General features: G+C 36.3%; 3 protein-coding genes across 4 annotated transcripts; 2 read left to right on the top strand and 1 right to left on the bottom strand.

Annotated features, from left to right (window-relative positions):
- Positions 1-291: 291 nt before the first annotated feature.
- On the top strand, positions 292-3174 carry LOC103341641 (Transmembrane amino acid transporter family protein). The gene is given in 9 exon segments (XM_016796544.2): positions 292-487; positions 631-773; positions 892-1275; positions 1463-1856; positions 1990-2095; positions 2189-2262; positions 2264-2281; positions 2605-2673; positions 2850-3174. Coding segments are annotated over 9 exon segments (1341 nt in total). The 5' UTR covers positions 292-433; the 3' UTR covers positions 2949-3174.
- A 609-nt stretch (positions 3175-3783) lies between these two features.
- LOC103341446 (ATP-dependent Clp protease adapter protein CLPS1, chloroplastic) lies at positions 3784-5826 on the top strand. Of its 2 annotated transcripts, none has more exons than XM_008244966.3 (3): positions 3784-3997; positions 5073-5223; positions 5401-5826. In XM_008244966.3, the coding sequence occupies exons 1-3, from the start codon at positions 3934-3936 to the stop codon at positions 5663-5665; spliced, it is 480 nt and encodes a 159-aa protein (XP_008243188.1). In that variant the 5' UTR covers positions 3784-3933; the 3' UTR covers positions 5666-5826. The 2 variants fall into 2 exon arrangements, with proteins under 2 accessions (XP_008243188.1, XP_008243187.1); XM_008244965.3 differs by having other exon boundaries at positions 5070-5223.
- Positions 5827-6347: 521 nt separating this feature from the next.
- Positions 6348-9803, bottom strand: LOC103341447 (GDT1-like protein 4). The gene is made up of 13 exons (XM_008244967.2): positions 9745-9803; positions 9583-9651; positions 9080-9139; positions 8926-8973; positions 8724-8812; positions 8606-8642; positions 8481-8528; positions 8147-8215; positions 8019-8063; positions 7877-7938; positions 7111-7183; positions 6895-6990; positions 6348-6740 (listed from the first exon to the last, which is right to left on the bottom strand). The coding sequence occupies exons 1-12, from the start codon at positions 9760-9762 to the stop codon at positions 6919-6921; spliced, it is 690 nt and encodes a 229-aa protein (XP_008243189.2). The 5' UTR covers positions 9763-9803; the 3' UTR covers positions 6348-6740; positions 6895-6918.
- Between the last annotated feature and the right edge of the window lie 9158 nt (positions 9804-18961).

The following is an 18961-nucleotide window of genomic DNA, read 5'->3' as shown; positions in this document are numbered from 1 at the left end:
AAAGAAAATTGACAGGGGAGCTTCATGATGCTTGTCAAAATGGGGTCCTCCTCAGATTCCTTTGTTTCAAACATTAAAGTGGGTGGAGTAAAATCACAATCCTTAGCTTCAGTAAAACACTACATAATTTTAAGTGGGGAGTTAACATCTTTTGCCAAGTATGCAAGGGTCTTTACTGCTTTTCCTATATGATTTGCTCATCTGATCAGTCTTGTTGCTCATCTGATCAGTCTTGAAAAGCACAAGTCCCAGTCGAAAGCAACAAAAATAAATATACACAAGTGGGGCAAAGCAATGTATATACCCCACATTTCTTTCCATGTTCCATCCTCAATTTTGGGTCATCAACCGCTATATACATACATGATGACGATCACTCAACTCCCACATTGAAAGTGTTTCTGTGTCTTCTTTGAAAAAGAAAGAAGAAAAAATGGTTACAACTTCTCCTCCTCCTCCTCCTCCTCCTCCTCCTCCACCTCCAAAGGTGAGCATCAGTCACCATTATTTACTCTACTCACACAAAACAGTACTAGACTACTAACCAACTAGCTTTACAATTTTTTTCAATCTTAGCTCTGTTTGATTTTGATTTTGGTTTTATCATTTATGTGTTCCAAACTCTGGCAGGAAGTTGTTTCAGACGACAAATGGAAAGAGGATCAGGACGCCACTCGCCGAGCCAAATGGTGGTACTCTACCTTTCACACCGTCACTGCCATGATAGGTGCCGGTGTTCTCAGTCTGCCTTATGCCATGGCCTACTTAGGATGGTACAAAAAACACCTCAAATTACCAAAACCAAAAAGAGGCAAGTTGTCTCTGTAGTCGTAGTTACAGACTAAACCACTTTTCTTCCTCCTTTTTTTTTTTTGGGTTTTGTTTCTTCAGGGGTCCGGGGACAATGGTGTTGGCAATATCATGGTGCATGACCTTGAACACAATGTGGCAGATGATACAACTCCATGAATGTGTCCCAGGGACTCGGTTCGATAGATATATAGACCTGGGTCGACATGCCTTTGGACCAAAACTGGGGCCATGGATTGTGCTTCCACAGCAGCTAATTGTGCAGGTTGGGTGTGACATAGTGTACATGGTTACCGGGGGAAAGTGTCTGAAAAAGTTTGTGGAGATGGCCTGTGCCAACTGCACACCCATCAAGCAATCATACTGGATTGTCATCTTTGGCTCTCTCCATTTCTTTCTTTCTCAGCTTCCTAATTTCAACTCCGTGGCTGGTGTTTCTCTAGCAGCTGCGGTCATGTCACTAAGGTAATTAGTTTCTTAATTCTTTCTCTAAGTTGGTTTTCTGGTTTTGTTTTAGAACAACAATTAGAGCAGTCAGTCAAGTCACCCTTTCTAAAACCCCATTAAATTTGCCTCACTGAACAAGAGAAACCTTAGAAGGCAAGTTAACAAACTTGCTTGATTAATTATAATTTGGTTGATTAATTTGCAGTTATTCAACTATAGCCTGGGCTGGTTGCTTAAGCAAAGGTCGGGTTGAAAATGTAAGCTACGCTTACAAGAAAACGAGCCCAGCAGATTACATGTTCAGGGTGTTCAATGCGTTGGGTCAAATCTCGTTTGCATTTGCAGGGCATGCAGTGGCCCTTGAAATTCAGGCCACAATTCCATCAACTCCCGAGAAGCCTTCGAGGATACCCATGTGGAAAGGTGCTCTCGGAGCCTATTTCATCAATGCCATTTGCTATTTCCCAGTGGCCCTTATTGGGTACTGGGCTTTTGGTCAAGATGTTGATGACAATGTGCTCATGGATCTTAAGAAACCTTCATGGCTCATTGCTGCTGCTAACTTAATGGTCGTCGTCCATGTCATTGGCAGCTACCAGGTCAAACTGCTGACTCACCACTCTGCTCTCAGCACTTATCAGCTTAATTAAGTAATAATATGAAAGAGAGTTACCTAATTAAGGTTAAGGATGTAATGTGACTAATTTGAAGAAGAAAAAACAAACTGTGCAGGTTTATGCTATGCCTGTTTTTGACATGCTGGAGAGGTTGATGGTGAAAAAAGTGAACTTCCCACCAGGAATTGCACTCAGACTAATCACAAGATCAGCTTATGTTGGTGAGATTAATTCCCCATTTTGGCTCTGAATTAAGAGACAGAGAGTGATTAATTTTGTTATTTGTGGTTGATTAAAACTTTAATATGTTGCAGCATTTACATTATTCGTTGGAGTGACCTTCCCTTTCTTTGGGGACCTGCTTGGTTTCTTTGGTGGATTTGGTTTTGGCCCCCACTTCATATTTCGTAATCCTCTCTCGCTAATATTTCATTTCTTAATCTTTTAAGGGAGTTTCACTAAAACACCCAAAATGGAGGTTGAAATTATAAAAAAACCCAACACCCAAAACACTTTATAAACACACCCAAAACCCATCATTAAACATTCAAAATCCATTTATAAACACACCCAAAAAGTTGACTTTGGGGTTGATTTTGGGTGTGCTTCTATGTTTAAATAGTGCTTGGGTTTTTTTATAAATACATGTCTAGGATTGAGTTTATTTATAAATTTGTAATCTTTTAATTGTACAACAGCTTCCTGAATTGAGCATTTTTCTTTCTTACAGCTTCCTTCTATAATGTGGCTTATCATTAAGAAACCAAAGAGATTCGGCCTCCAGTGGCTCGTCAACTGGGTAAGCCAAACATATATATACATATAGAGAGAGAGCTTCAGTTGAGGGATCCTCAAATAAGCTTATTTATTGCATGACGCAACATATATACATATTAGCTAGTTGGATTAATTTGCATGACAATATATATAATTTATTTTTTTAGTTAGTGATGAGTTTGTGTTTGAAATTTGCAGGCTTCCATCTTCATTGGAGCGTTCATCATGTTGGCCTCCACAGTTGGGGGCTTCCGGAATATCATCACTGATGCATCTACGTATCGTTTCTACACATAATTAATTAATGAGAGGCGAATGTTTATTATGTCATTAATTGGACCAAAAGTATGTATTATTATCATGTTGAGGATAGACTCTCTTGTACGGCCTAAAATGTTTTGTCATCCTCTTCCTTCACCGATCCTTCCTCCCTATCTACCTAGCTGCCAAGCAATTCGTTCGGTTGTTCATTTACCTGACCAGAAGCAATTTCAAGTCATAATACTTTTTGGTTTTGGAGTAATTTTTAGCGAGAGCTATATGTTAAAGTTTCATGAAAAAATTGAGGCAGCAAAATTCATTGCTCCTTTTATATTACATAGATGCAATTTTAACGAAACAAACCTCTCTCGCAATATCGCTTGTATTTTTAGTATCGCTTGTATTTTAAATTTGAAGTGAAAAAACAACACCAACAACTTCTTTTGTTCTTGAAAGAAGCTTAAAATACCAGAAAACCACATTCTCATTAAAGCCCAAGTAAAAGGAGGTTGTAATAGGTTGGACCTCAACAGTCATAAGAAGCCCATTTAAAATTTGGTTTAGAAACAAACAAAATCATACTAATCACCTGAATTTTTCCTATGAAAATATGGTTTACCTAGAATGAAGTTCGATACTTTATGCAATACGTAGGGAAAAGATTAATACCTGAAATTACCGAACATCATTTTTTTATTTTCGGAAACACCTGTGACCTGGCTGGTTGCCAATTTGTAGAAATTCCTGTCGTTTACATTCACATTTTTGAATTATAAATAAGATTATTCATTCAAAATACGAAGGAGAAAAAATAAAAAAAAAAAATCAGCTTTGTTCGTACTTGGCAGGGCACAAAACGACGTCTCATGTGAATTGTGAAAACCAGCAGTCCACCTCCACCGCACCAGACACACCAGTTCGATCGTTTTCTTGTTATTTCAGTTAGAGACCCAAAAGAGAAAATTCCAATAAATAAATAAACCACGCGACACATTTCACAGAAAGACAAAGAAAGAGAGTCATGGAGACTGCGATATGTGGGAGACTACCTCTCTCCCCCAACCACGTCTTCAATCCTAAACCAGGTTTCTCTTTTTTCCATGAATTCATGCCCTCTTTTCAGATTTTGGGTTTGCATCAAAATCTTTAATTTCGTAAGCTGCTGAGTAGATTTGCTATCTCCTTCAATTTCAAAGCTTGATTCTTGTAAATCCTTGTGATTTTCTTTATTGTTTTCCTATTTTTGGATTGAGCTTGTTGCCCTCTACATCTGTTCTATCAGCTTATGAAATTTTTATCTAACACACTTCTCTCCCTTGGGTACTTTTATTTTTCTGGGTAAAATGGAAGTGTTCCACCCTTCTTTTACAGAAAAATGAACTGCCAAGAAAACCCCAAATTATCATGTAGCTATAATTACATATACAATGTATAAGATTAGTTGATGCTGCCAAAGAATTATGTAATTGGCGAGAATTGTATGTGTAAGGGTGCATTTATGTTGTGACGAATCTAAAGTTTTGATTACAAGAAACTTTTTCGCAACAAAATTGAATCAAATTTTCGGTATCTTGAGGAGGTAGGGCAGATTTGGGATTGTCATGTGTAATGCAAGTTAGTTCATTGTGTGCTTGTACATAAACTTGGGCGGGTTTCTTATGTGTTCTGCTTTGGGAGTTGTGGAGTTTCAGTTTTGCTACTGTAAGATCGAGTAATGCAAGTGGCAATTTCTGGATATCTTGCCACTGCCGTCGGGTGCATGTGATGCCACCCACGTGTTGGTTTCCTTAAAATTGTTTGAAGGATTTTTTGCAATTATGGAGATCTAGCATCTCTAGGGTTAGAGTGCTTTTGAAACAATTTCAGTATATTTTATCTTTTCGACCAATTGGAGAGCCAGTTCTAAAGTTCTGGGTTTTCAAACTCTGTATATTTTATCTGCGGTGCTTGTAAAATGCACATGTTGTGGTGGTTCTGTATTATGTTATCTTCGTATCTTTTTACATTTCTCTGTTTCTGTTTCAATTGCTAAATTACTTTTTCAATCAAAGATTGGTTAGTATGGATAGTGCATTGCTGCAGTGTTGCTTTATCCTTTAAAATGTAGATGCCAGAGTGATTCCGAGCAGTGAAATTTTCTTGATAAAATATGTTTAGCAGGAGACAGACACCCTCTTTGTAAAGGACCATGCACCAATCTTGGCATTCCTATGGCTGTATCAGCAACAGGACCTGGTAAAGGAGGAGGGTTGTTGGAAAGGCCAGTTATAGAAAAAACAACTCCTGCGCGTGATTCTGAGTTTGATTTGAGGTATTGGCTCAATTTTAACCTGCTATTTTCTTATATTGTGTACATGGCAATATGGAGTTAATATCTTTACACCGTACAAGTGCCTTGTTTAACACTAAAATGCTGCAAAGAGAGTTTACCTGTGTGTATCTTGTTGTGTCAAATGGGAATTAATATTAGATTGTCCAAATTGTTTAGGAAATCAAGGAAAACAGCTCCTCCATACCGCGTAATTTTGCACAATGACAACTACAACAAACGGGAATATGTTGTGCAAGTACTGATGAAGGTTATCCCAGGGATGTCCCTTGATAATGCTGTTAATATTATGCAAGAAGCACACCATAATGGCTTGTCAATAGTGATCATATGCGCTCAGGCTGATGCTGAAGAACACTGCATGCAACTGAGGCACAATGGGCTTCTGAGTTCAATCGAACCTGCAAGTGGCGGCGGATGTTAATGACATGCATGGTAGAACCCAATTGCTGTGAAGAATTGCCTCTGAGCTTCAGATGCTGTACATAATCCCAGTGCCCATATTTTTATGAATCTTGGTCATCCTGTGGTCTCATTAAGACAAGAGAGATGGTAGTTCAATAAAAAGTGGCTCAGTTTAAAGTATGAATTTGGACTATTTTCCTGAGTTACAGTGGCCTGCTGCTTACATGGTGCTTTACATTTAATCAACTTGTTTACTTGCTGACCACATTCATGGCACACACTGTCACTGTCATGAAAAACAACGTGGTATCTTAAGATTAACACGTGATTATGAGCCTTCTTACAAGGGATTTAGACTGAGTTTAGGTGGAAGTGTGGACTCTCGGATTTTTTACACCTGGTCCAGCAACTGTAATCTCCTTTGACCATGTTGTTCGGTCTTGATTTATGCGTGCTAGTTTAGTTTGTTATTGTGGACCATATTATGAGCTCCTGTTCTTCCCATTAGTCCAAATTCGCTGTAAAAATAGGGCTTTTCATGTTGGTTCCACTCAAATAAATCTGTTCAAATTCGTCGTCCCAAGTGGATTGTAGGATTTGAATTTGAATTTAGATTTCAAATCTTGATTCACTTTATCGGACTGTACGAATGCATTTGTATTTGGCGACAGATTCATTGAGATGAGCTACACAGAGATTACTTTGTGGGTGGATCAACTAGGCAAAGCAGATTGCTTTGGATCTTAAAATCGATGTTCTAAATGCATACATCTATACTAGTTTATCTACTCAATTTAATCCTCGTTTTTTGGTCGACACCAAACTAATCCTCATATAAAGTAATCCGAGTGAAAATATTTATATAATATAGATATATCCATGTTAATGTAAAATTTATTGGAGTAGCATGCAACAGAGTAGAGCAGAGATGTTCTCATCAATGATTCCAGAGTGCAACAATGGTTTGGTGTTTGAATCTTAATGTTCGTATCTGAGAGGCTCCCATCCCTCCTATAAATACTGACGATGCAATGCTTGTAAATGATCCCTTGCACAGGGTGTACATGTAAGTTCTTTAAATCATCCTTCAGTCCCTGAATCAGCAGATTAGCACAATGCGGAGTTGTCATCAGAAATTACATGTGCGGCCTGGCAGTATCTAAGACGTGTGTATGTGTGTGTGTGCGTGTGTGAGCTGTGCTCGTGTGTGTGCGTGTGAGCTCCTGGTATCCAGCATCATGTACTTACTAATCGTTAATCAGACTCTAGGTATCACGCCTCAACTGTTGAAAGGAAGGATTGGATTCCAAAAACAATGAAAAGAACTCCGCCTGATAAAGCAACCTGAAACAAAACAGTTACAACTTACAAGTGGAAATGCTATATATTGCCTAGAGGCCACACATATGATACAAAACGATAACTATAATAAGTTAAAACCAAAATGGAGGTGCATAGAATTACTATTTTCTCAGATATCTGAGATGCCAAACTCTTTCCACCAAAGACAGCAGCAGTGGTACACAATGCTTGTCCTCTGAAAAAAATTATAATAATAGAGAAAAAAGGGAAGCACAATCAGTAACTAGGACAAAAACAATTAAATAAAGGAAGGAAAGTGAATTCTAAGAATGAGAGTGCACGGTGGTATCTAAATTTGTTTAATCCCCACACCTAAGGACACTAGGAAACAAATGAAGTAGCATTGTTGTATAACAAATAAGCTTCACATCAGTACATGAACTCACACGGTCACACCAGCTTATATGACCATAAGTGAAGTAAATTGAGAAAGCATAAGGAATAGACTACACAAAAGAAATCCCATGCTGATAGCCCTTTCCTATGCTGTTTGACAAAAATATTAACCAACAAATAGGCATATGAAACACATATCCAACAATAATACATATCTCGTGTTTTGCCCAGCATTGCCACTTCATGCATATAAAGGTATCAATGTAATACTTATCAGAACAAAATAAATTCATATAGTAAGACTTTTACATATCACTGATCCAAGATGGGCCATTAATCATTCAAAACCATCAGAGCACATTCATCAAAATATGCAGTCAAAGACAGACACAATAGTGAAAAGGACAAGACTAAAAACGAAGAAAAATAATAATTGGTCAAACTGAAGAGGGAACAAGAAAAGGAAATAAGAGGTCATGTAACAGAACACAATTTCAGAGCATGTTCAATAAATAAAAGGATGGGCACTTACAAGATTCCACCAAGAACCACACCTAATGGATTCTCATCTGCAGCCAGACCGATGGTAGCTAGCTAAAAGGATAGAAGTTCAAAAACAAATCGTGCTGACGCAACCATAAATAAAACATCTATTCATTGGGGCAAATGCTCACCTGGCTCTTGTCACCCCATTCACCAAAAAATGTAATGGAAAAGGCCTGCATAATGAGCATGATAGAAGCTGTTAAGTATAGTTGGTCATGCAAAAAAATTTAATTTCATAATCCTTAGAAAATATAACCTTCAAAAAAATTGGTGAGAAGAACTGCAAGAGAAACGAACGTTTCTGCTTTTTCAAGTCATCATCGTCCTGGGAAGCCAAAAATTTCCACAGGTTATTAGAAAAATAAAAAACGCCATGATGAATCTTATAGAACAGTAAATTGCATATTGTATTTCAAGTGACCATGATGAATTGAAAGTTGAAAAACATGGTGACAATCATAAGTGAAATAATGATGTGTGTGTGTGTGTGTGTGTGAGAGAGAGAGAGAGAGAGAGAGAGAGAGAGAGAGGGAAGGAGGGAATAAGTAGAGCTCATTCAAATGCAAAAGATTATTAAACTGTTGGAGTACCTTACTACTCTTTTTGGTGGCTCCTGCGTTAGCCTTTAGATCAGCATCCTAATGACACCGCATGGGTGAAGTCAGAAAGGATTTGAGTTGAATGTAAGATACAAATAAAAATTTGAAAAACCAACCAATTTTGCTTCAACTTCTGCAAACTCATCATCATCCCTGTAGGGTAAACCAGAATTAAACTCCACTACAAGCAGCAAAGCAAACAATAAAATAAATACCAAAAAGAAAATTAATTACCCATCTTCTTGAAAAGCATCCCATAAGGACCACAGCCCGAACCCAAAGAACAACAATGTTGTTATGTGATGGGACCATTTCCGTGAGAGCTGTGTAATTTAAGATCACAGTGTGTTCAGTATTCATATGAGAACAGAGAAGTAATAGAAATATATGACAATCTCAGTCATATATTTCAGGGTGGCAGAATCAGAGTGCTTACCAGATTTGGAGCAGCCAAACCGACAAGAACAGAAAGAATAGTCATCACCTAAAACTCAAGGAAATTTTGAGATACGTCCGAGGCCTCAAAAAAGAAACATGCAAGATCCAAAACAAGAGAGTAAAAATATATGAAGTGGGAAGAAAATGCTTACAATCAGAGCTCCTAGGCAACCAGACAAAACAAGTCTCCTAGGATGGCGCATTGCGAGGATCTTCAAGCAAACATCATACTGTTAGATAACTACACAAAAAATAGTATATGGATAGAATAAAAAGAATTCCGGGCTGTGGTTCTTACTCACGGGACTTTGTAAAGGAAACTCAGGGGCACAAATATATACATACATATATACCATAAGATGCTCAATAAGTTACTAAAAAGTCTTCAACGCAAAAATAGAGGGATACTTTTCAAAACTAATTAGCAGCTCATATAGGTGCTCTCAAAACTTATATTGTCCTTCAGAAGTACTAAGCTCAAGCTCTGCCCGTATCAAATATGTTCTTGATAGAATTGAATCCAAAATCTTGTATATTCCGAATTAATTCATATTTTCTTCTTGAAGTGCAATTAGATTGTTATTCAAACTTCTAGAATTCAAAAACAAGCAAAACGAAAGAAAAAAGAAATAAACGTGCAATCCTATAGACTAACCGCAGCTGCGAAGAAGGTCTTGTCGCCGATCTCAGAGAGCACAGTCATGGCAAGTGACTTGGTGAAACCCTAATTAAGGAATGCATTATCATAATAAGCTAACGCAAATCCAGATTAAAATAAACACGAACGCGGGTCAATTTAATTAGAGAGACGAATTACCTGCACGACTGTACTCATTTTGACTGAGTAGAGTCAGATGAGCTGAAGAAGAAGGCAATGGATGTTTATGTTCGCAGAGAACCGAGTCAGGGAGTTTGTGACTCGCTCCGACTCCCTCTCTCTGCCTCTGAAATTTGTGAGTGAGAGCGAGCGAGCGAGAGTCTGTTGGGTTGCTTCGTTGAAGTTTCTGAATCGGGTCAGCCTAAGTACAAGTAGTAGAAGAATACAACGGCACAGCAATAGCAAAAGCTATGTGATGTTTGGTGCGTGCGATTTAACCTATTAAATTGAGGCCAACAAAAGAACTGATGCTTTTTATTGGACCTCAAAAAACATAGAGAAAAAGAGGAGACTGTTAAAGCGGATGGAGATATATGGGATGCTCCGGCTCTACTGATACTGAACAGTCAAACCGTTCACTTTCAGCTTTGGTTGGTTTTTTCTTCTTGGATTATCGAAATACTAATTTTTCTCTTTTTATCTATTCATTTATTCTTCTTTTTTTTTTTTGTGATACAAGTATATCGGGGGCATACATTGCCAGACTGTTATTGGAATTCGAATTTAAGATCACTGATATGTAAGTCAACGTCTTTTCTATCGTGGGGTATATCTCGTTGGGAGATTCACTATTATACCCAATATAAGGGCCCAAATTATAAAAATACTATATATGAAATGGACTTTAGAAACACACCTAAAACTCATTTACAACAGCTTTTAACTTCTTTTAAATTACAAAACTACCATCATTTTCTTAAAACAAGTTCAACTCCAAAACCTCGTAAAAAATCCAAAATACTCAATACGGTATAAAGTAATTTAATAATCATATTTAAATTCAATTAGGGCAAGCTGTCATTTTTTGGAGTTTTTTATGGATTTGTTAATAGAAATTCAATGGTGTAGGATTTATCTATAATATTAGTGCTAAAAATGGGTATATCACTACATATCTCTAAGAAAAAATTAAAAGATTTTTACCCAAAAAAAGAAAAGGGAATAAGGCTTTATGGGTTGAGTGGGCACACAAAGCACTATGCACAACTTTGTACCAAAGGTATATCCGATTTCTTGGCTCCATTCAAGTCAATTTAATATATTAATTGGGTTATATAAATAATATCACTACACATACTCAATGTTTATAAGAGTTTATCAGTGCCGGAGAGCACAAGGAACCCTAATCCTTGAATTATGCAATGAAGTTGTCAAACTTGGCATAGTAGTTGGCGTGCAAGGTTTGTAAGACAAGGAGATAATACAAATTAGACGGTGATTTAATTACTTAATCAAACTTGAAACAAAGTAAATCAACATGCTTTAGGCTTCTGCCGTCGTTACCATACATATTCCCTTGTTATTTGGAAACTAATATAACAGTAACAGGACAAGATTCATAGTTATATTATAATTCCGTCACGCAACAAAGATAAGTTTGTCTATTATATCAGGCCCCCACTTGTCTAATTCGTTGAGCACTGAAACAAATTGCAGAATCTCTATATTATTTAATATTATAATCAAAGTCATTATCATGAAAAAAGAGGCCAACGACATTTGGCTACAATGCTTCAGGAAAAATGACCTTAATTAATTCATGGTCAATTGGTAAAGCCAAAACAATGTGCTTCAAGCCCACAAGAAAAAAGGGCTGGGCCCAGTTCTTATAGCCACGCATTTTTGACTTGCGGGCTTGCTGGTTAGCTATGCTCACATCACATTATATCTGTTATTGACTGCAATATAAAGAGTATTGAGTTATCCACTAAAGGCTAATGAATTATATATCACTAGCCTTTCCGTACGCTTCTACACCTGCGAGATACATTTTTTTAGAATTAAAAAAGATAATAGATAGTTGTGTTTCATAAAAATAGATCCATTATCTGATTTTTCTTTTAATTTTTTTTTTTAATATGAAAAATTGTTAATTTATCATATTATCCTCATTTAATTAATAATTTCAATTTTTAATGTTTGCATTAACTAATGACATTTTTTGGTATTTTGAATATTTCACAATTCTCTGCCTTTTGCTTTATATATATAGATGCAATGTGTATTGATGTTACATGTAATATGTCTTTTGTACATTAAAAGAACAAGAGGTTACATAACTTATTTCAATTTTTGCTTGAAACTCACAATATTCACTTTAAATGTTAGAGGAAACTAAATATGAAAAATACAATGTGCATCGATATTATCGATATTGTTTCTAACTTAAATCTTGAACAAGTTGACCCATGCTATGTAATTGTGTGAAATATGAGAGCTTAGAGCTCCGACATCGATATTGTCCCCAACTTAACCACTTGTTTAGCAGATGTATAGGGTTTTATACAAAAGGCTTCGATATTATTAGGAGTGGAACCATTTATTATATGTGACTTTCTATTTTATTAAGTTTCCAATGTAGGACTCGTGTATTCTTCAATAGTTTCCATCTATTGTCATGGCAAATGGCAAATATTATTCACTTTAATTTTTTTTTTATTTAGTTAAACTATTAATTTTGATAAGATTTTCAGTTGTCACATGTCAAGATTTATTATAAAATTCACATCTCATATTTTAGATAAAAAATTTTAATAAGATTTTTGGTTGCCACATGTCCATATTTATTATAAAATTCACATCTCATATTTCAGATTAGATTTTCATCATCTAAAATTATGTCACATGTCATCTCTATCTTCTAAATTCCTCTATAAAACCACAACCTCAACTCAGACCTCTCACACCATATCCTCTCTATTATTTCATTTCTCATATTTTAGAAAACACATTATACTCTCAATGTTTTACATGAGGAGGTTGTTGGAGAGGTAAGAGCGAGAAATTGAAGAAAGAAGGCGCAAACGAGTTGAAGAAGAAAAGAAGGAGGAAAAAAATGATGATCAAGTTACCATGGCAGTGGGTATGTTGCATCAATCAGGTCAAGGCCATCGTGGTTCACAAATAGGCCAATGCCCGAACGTGGAAGATATTATCCAAAATTTGTTGTACTCTAGTTTTGATTTTCGAGGCCCATATAAATGCATCCTAATTTGTTCAATAAAATCATGCATGATGTTTGCAATTACAACGTATACTTCTAAACGAAGTATGTTTGCTGCTGGCGTTTGGTGCATCTGCAGACCAGATAGATGAGATTGCTAAAATGGGGAAATCCACTATCTTAGAGAGCTTGGTCAGATTCTGTGATGCAATTGAAACTATCTATTCCATTTCTCTTGCACATGCTTCATATGTTACCTTCTCATCAGCATCTTTTATCATGTCTCTGTTAATTCTCATTGTGCCGTTCAGAGTAATTTGCTCTAAAAAATTTGCACAATCATTGGTCGAATTACTCATTATCTTGGCATTTGCGGCCTTTCTCCCAATAGGCATCGGCTCCATTTGGATTGATGAGTCTTCATTCATCGGGGACTCCAATGGCGAATTCAGTGCCAACGAATCGTGGAGCGACGTCACGTTCAACACAACGGTCGGGCCCGTGACAATAATTTTGAATCTCGAACAATTTTTCATAACCTCCCAACATTGGTAATTGTTGAAAGATTTTTTGTCTTGACCAATGGCAACAAACTATATTTGTGTTTGCATAATCTATAATTTTTTAAAAACAATGCAAGAAAATTTCAAAACATAGGACGTTAAATTTAATAAAACAGCAATTACAAATAATTTACTTCATTGCCAAAATTTTCGCAGCTTCGAATGTTGTCCCTCATTTTTGCCAGGGAAAATAACTCGGAATTTAACTAAAAGTCGGAAATTTACGAGGATTAAATGACAATTCCCTTGTTTGGTAAGTTAAGCACGGAATTTATTAAATGACGCACAGAAAAAATCATGGAAATTGGAGCATCAAATTTCCGAGTTTAATTTCCATCAAAATAGGCGTCATTTCACAATTTTCATAGTGCCATTTACAAAATTTTGTCATTTACAAAATTTGACATGCATAAATCCAAACACCGAAATCTTCAATTTCTAGAAAATTGAAATGATGGAAATTGAAATTCCTTCATTTTAGAATTCTATGTAATTTTTAATTTCTTCATCCAAACGGAGGGAAATTCTTTATTCAAAATTTTCCATCTACTAGCCAAGGTCATTTTCGTACGAGCCAAACCCGATCTTTCACAAAATTCAGCATGAATTTTTCTCCACATATGAGAGAACTTTATCTCATTGCCCGTGATCGGGCAATGATCAACTTGGACCCAACACTCACACAATGAAACATCTTCCATGGTTGTCCACGACCCTCCGACTTCAATGAAATAGGCCATTTGTATTTTTACACAAATGAAATTTAGAAAGTGAAGAAAATTTGTTGTGGAAAGTGAATAATATTGGAAGGAGGAAAATTTGTACGAAGATTTGGTATGAAAAGTGAAGAATATTGGTAGGTATTTATAGAGAGAAAAAAAATCAGAATTTTTTGGTAATTTTTGTTTTTTTTTTTCCAATTTGGATCGAACATACCAGGACGTGTCACGTGGCTTATAATAGTTGGAGGAAAGTAGGGCTGACCGCATGGGATTTTGAAATTTTTTTACCATTAGCTAACGTCATCAGCCTCAGGCATGAGCTTGAGCTCGATCTGCTTTTGGGCTTGCCCAGTTTGGTGGCTCCCACCATTTGCCCGAAGCTGTCAAAGCCCGCTGGAACTAGGCACAAGGGCATAGGGCCTCGAGCCCCATTCGCTCAGGCTAGCTCGAAGCGCTAGAAATGCTTTATAAAACTATGAAATCATGCATGAAATGCCACTGCTTTGGTATTTTGTTTTACAGTTTCAACAAAGCGAAGCAGAAAGTTAATTTCAACAAAGCGAAGCGGAAAGTTAACTTCAACAAAGATGTGCCTCTCTCAAAGAAAATTTGAGGCTATTGTATTATTAATACAATCATAGTTTTCTTAACCAAATTTTAAAGTCCTTTTTCTTTCTTTATTTGTGTTCAAATCTCCTAAAGATGATTGGCACCATGAACTCCACTGCTTGTTTAAGCTTAGTAGCATCCCTCATTGTCTTATCGCCAAAAACGAAATAAACTTGAAACAATAAAAAATGCAGGCGCTCACATCACTAAACTCGAATGAACTTAAGTTTTATTTTCCCTAATAGCCCTGTGAGGCAACCATTCTCATGTACCTTTCGTAGTGTGTATCTTTAATAAAGTACATTTCATTTGATTGTTTGCTAGGAGTGATAATGAGTAGATATAGTTAATGTTACATGTAAAATAATGGAGTATACAAACTAAAATAAGATTTTGCTCAAAGTAAAAAAATTATTTGATTGTCAACCTAAGAAAAAGTATATTTCAATATATGAGGTGCCCCCTATGTGAAAATTTTCTGACTCTACCGCCAGCCAATAACGATGATTTGTTGCATTGCACTTTGTAGAAGCTGATACAGGAGAAATAGGTTGACAGAGATCGAAGCTTAAATGGCTTTGAATTTGGGATTCGTGATTGGCATCCTTGGAGTTGTAATTCTCTCTCATGCAGCTTATTCAACCGTTCAATGTAAACTCTAGATAATATATACGTATTTGTGTATCTATATGGATTTGAAAGTCTACAACTTTGTTGTGATTGAATATGGATACCTTATGAGAGGAGAATGTTGAAGAGATTATGAAGGAAGAGTTTTCAGGACCTCCATTGAATGTAAGATTACAAAAACAAATTCTATAAATGGGTATTGTTTTGTTTAGGTGTTTATGTGCTTAAAAGGGTAATTGGGAATGCAGGTGGTGGTTGAATTGCTTTTAGGGTTAGTGTTCTGTATGTGGGCAGCTCTTACTGTCCTCAACACGTTTCTTTCAATGCATCCCCATTCTGAAGAGAATAGGTATGCATTTTGTCTCATCAATGTCTGATTTGTTTTGTTCATGGTGTGACTGGATTCCTTTTTAATCCCTTTCAATTGAAAGTTGGAACAAAAAATTTTAGTTAAAATGATGCGCAGTGGCGGCGGAATCTTAGGACGTATAAAAGCTCACAAATTTTTTTAGACAAATTTAGAATGCACCATATTATTATTAACCAATCTTACAAAGATTCAACGCCTAGAATAAGCAACTTTAAATTTATCACGATACTAAGAAAATTTATAAATATTGCGTTTGTAGGACAAAATTATGTGGTACCCTATGAGTGATGTTTCCCGGGTTAAAGGAGGATAAAGAGATAAATTCAAATCTGATGAGCTTTTAGGAATTAAAGGGAATTCCATTTTGATTTTGTTTTTAGATTGAAGGAAGTCTTGGTAAGAAAATTGGTGGATTTTTTCTTCAGGTTTTTTTTTCTTTTATGTGCTGTTATTTTGTGTTTTCCTTTTATAGACGAAGCCGTCACCCGAGATTTGAGAGATTTCTGATTTTGAGAGATTTTTGGGATTTTCGGGATTTGTGAGTATTAATTATCAAATAAGGAAAATAAAGAAAATATTATAAATATTATAACAAAGTTTTCATCAAAAAGAGGAAAAAGAGAGAGAAAGAGAGAGAGAAAGGAGAAGAGAGAAAATAAAAAGAGAGAGAAGGAAAAGCAATAAAAAAAGAAGGAGAGGGAGGAGAGAGGAGAGAGAAACATTTACCTCCAAGCTGCACTCGTAGGTTTTATCAGGCAACAATTTTTTTTTTTAAAAACACCTGATCCCAAACGAAAGAGAGAAAGAAAAAAAGAGAGAGAGAGAGAAGGAAAAGTAATAAAAAAGAAGGAGAGGGAGGAGAGAGAAACATTTACCTCCAAGCTGCACTCGTAGGTTTTATCAGGCAACAGTTTTTAAATTAAAAAACCTCCTGAGTCAAAACGACGTCGTTTTGGCCAAGTTTCCTTTAAGAAAAACAAATTTTAAGTGGAACGACGTCATTTTGACGTAGGGGAAAAATTAGAAGACGTTGCTGAGCACTACTTGGGCTCGTAGCAAGTAGCTTTCCTACCTATGTGTGTTGTGGCTGCTTCCTCTTTGTGGCATTTCATCAAACACCTTCTGGGCAAGTTTCAAGGGTCAAGTTCTTGGCCTCTTATGGTAGATTCTGGGTTTGCAGGGGTCAATTAACCCTCTTGCCCCTATGTGGATCTGCCACTGCTGATGCGCACTTGAATTTACAGCACATGTTACAATCAAGTGATAATTTTATATTTAGGAGCACTTGAGCCAACTTTGTTTTCAAGTCATACGCCATTTGAAGAGAATCATTGAAGAGAATCTCGATTAAAAAGGATTTAAAAATCGGGTGTATCAATGACCAAACACCAGTTTGGGGAAAGATTCAATCTAGGATTAGGACTAGACCTGCGATTAAAAAGGATAAAGACCAACATAAGTACCTCTACCCCATAGATTTCTACAACGTGTTTTCTCTCTCTCTCTCTCTCTTTCTCTCTCTCTCTCTCTCTCTCTCTCTCTCTCTATCTCTCTCTCTTTGTTGTATCGTTTGGCAAACAATGCACTAAGCCATGGATTTGTACAAACTTTTCAACCAGTTAGAGTTGCTGGAGAAAAGCTCAGCTAGAGATTTCTTGATCTCCGATAACTTCCCCTGGAGATCATCTCAGCGTAAAGCCAACGTCAAGGCGGCGAAAGGTTGAGATATATTTCCATCACCCATAACACTACCAGATGATAGGGCCCTTGCATTTTGGACAAAGGGTTGGTTTTTTTTTTCAATTGAATTTTTGGACGAAGAGTATGATGTTCGTGAACAAAATCAAAGGGAAATTTCCAACTTGTGAAAATTTCAAAGGAAAATTGATTGTTTAGGTATGAAAGTTTCCAACTCATGGAAATTTCAAAGGGAAATTCATAGTTGCGCACACAAGTAGAGGAAGAGTTTGGAAAAGAAACAAAGAAAAAAAAAAGGGATGGTTGACTAGTGGTTAGGTCAAAATAGTTTAAAGAAATACAAATTTATAAATAAACTCAATCCTAGACATGTATTTATAAAAAAAATCCAAACACTATTTAAATATAGAAATACACCCAAAATCAACAATTGTATATTTTTTAGGTGTGTTTATAAATGAGTTTTGAGTGTGTAATGATGAGTTTTGGGTGTGTTTATAAAGTGTTTTGGGATGTTGAGTTTTTTTATAATTTTAGCCCATATTTTGGGTGTTTTAGTGAAACCCCCTTAAAAAAAATAGTGTTGGGAAGAAAGAGTGATAAAAGAAAATAGTATTGGGAAGTCTATGAGGCTTTTTAGTATTTGTTTCATTTAATTAGGGAATGACAAAGCAGTAGGGCGAAGTCGGACCATGCACTGCCCTCCCCGCCACTGTTCTTATAAGAATTATCTCCATCATGATCATGCATTGCCTGCTTGAGGAAGACGTTCCATGCCGCATGTGTACTTTGTTTTTTCTTTTGCTCCAGCTGCATAGCTGGCTAAGGTTTTATCGATCATTTGGTGCACGTTTAGGCTGACAATATCATGGCCTGCTTTCCAAAAGGCGAATCTAAATCGTTGGAGTTGGGCCCTATCCAGGCCCGGACCCATGTTTAGTTTGACCAAACGAATATCAACAACCAGCCAGCAATAAAAATACTAGGGTCCTTTATCAAAAATAAATAAATAAATAAATAAATTAGGGTCACGAAATGCATGAGAATATGATACTTAGGTTGTTACATAATTAAATCATGGGTCCCTCTCTCTTCCTTCTTCTTCAATTCTTATCATGGCAAGGTACATGAGTCCAAGCTCTTCCTTTTGACTTGCAGAAGTATTGTTATGTGTGTCCCTGTCAATTTGCTCTTGGGCAAGCAAGCTGCACTATGAAATGAACCTATCAAATTAGTATATTATAACAAATAAACTTCATTACATAATCTTTAACAGTATAATCAAATATATTAACATGAAAGTTAAATTACCAATCCTAGGACAGAAACAAAACTAAAGCGAATAAAAGTTATACTAAAATTATTCATAAATTTAAATAAAGTCCACATACTCAACATAACAGAAACCCTAAAACAACCTATGACTATAAATAAACCTTACCACCACCACATGAAGAAGCGTCGTCGCAGCCACACCTACCACCGCATCATTAACAGATATCGAGAAAACATGGTTTCCAGCGATTTACATGCGCATAAGAGCGAATAAATAAACGAAAACAACTACATTAACAAAGAACAATTATGTGATTTGCAACAACCTCCATCGAAGACGATGTAT

This window comes from Prunus mume, linkage group LG2 (genome assembly GCF_029339155.1).
Source record: "Prunus mume cultivar Tortuosa linkage group LG2, ASM2933915v1, whole genome shotgun sequence".
Lineage (NCBI taxonomy): Eukaryota > Viridiplantae > Streptophyta > Magnoliopsida > Rosales > Rosaceae > Prunus > Prunus mume.
Note: the sequence above shows the minus strand (reverse complement) of the source record. Positions and strands in the feature narration are given on the sequence as shown.

Bases quoted from the DNA above. Each gene is read 5' to 3' on its own strand.
- LOC103341446 (XM_008244965.3), top strand. From the start codon at position 3,934: ATGGAGACTGCGATATGTGGGAGACTACCTCTCTCCCCCAACCACGTC. The intron at 3,998-5,069 runs GTTTCTCTTTTT...AAATATGTTTAG, and splicing joins CGTCTTCAATCCTAAACCAG to CAGGAGACAGACACCCTCTT. The intron at 5,224-5,400 runs GTATTGGCTCAA...CAAATTGTTTAG, and splicing joins GATTCTGAGTTTGATTTGAG to GAAATCAAGGAAAACAGCTC.
- LOC103341447 (XM_008244967.2), bottom strand. The intron at 8,529-8,605 runs GTTGGTTTTTCA...CGGTGTCATTAG, and splicing joins CAGAAGTTGAAGCAAAATTG to GATGCTGATCTAAAGGCTAA. The intron at 6,991-7,110 runs GTAATTCTATGC...GTTTTGTTTCAG, and splicing joins CTCAGATATCTGAGAAAATA to GTTGCTTTATCAGGCGGAGT.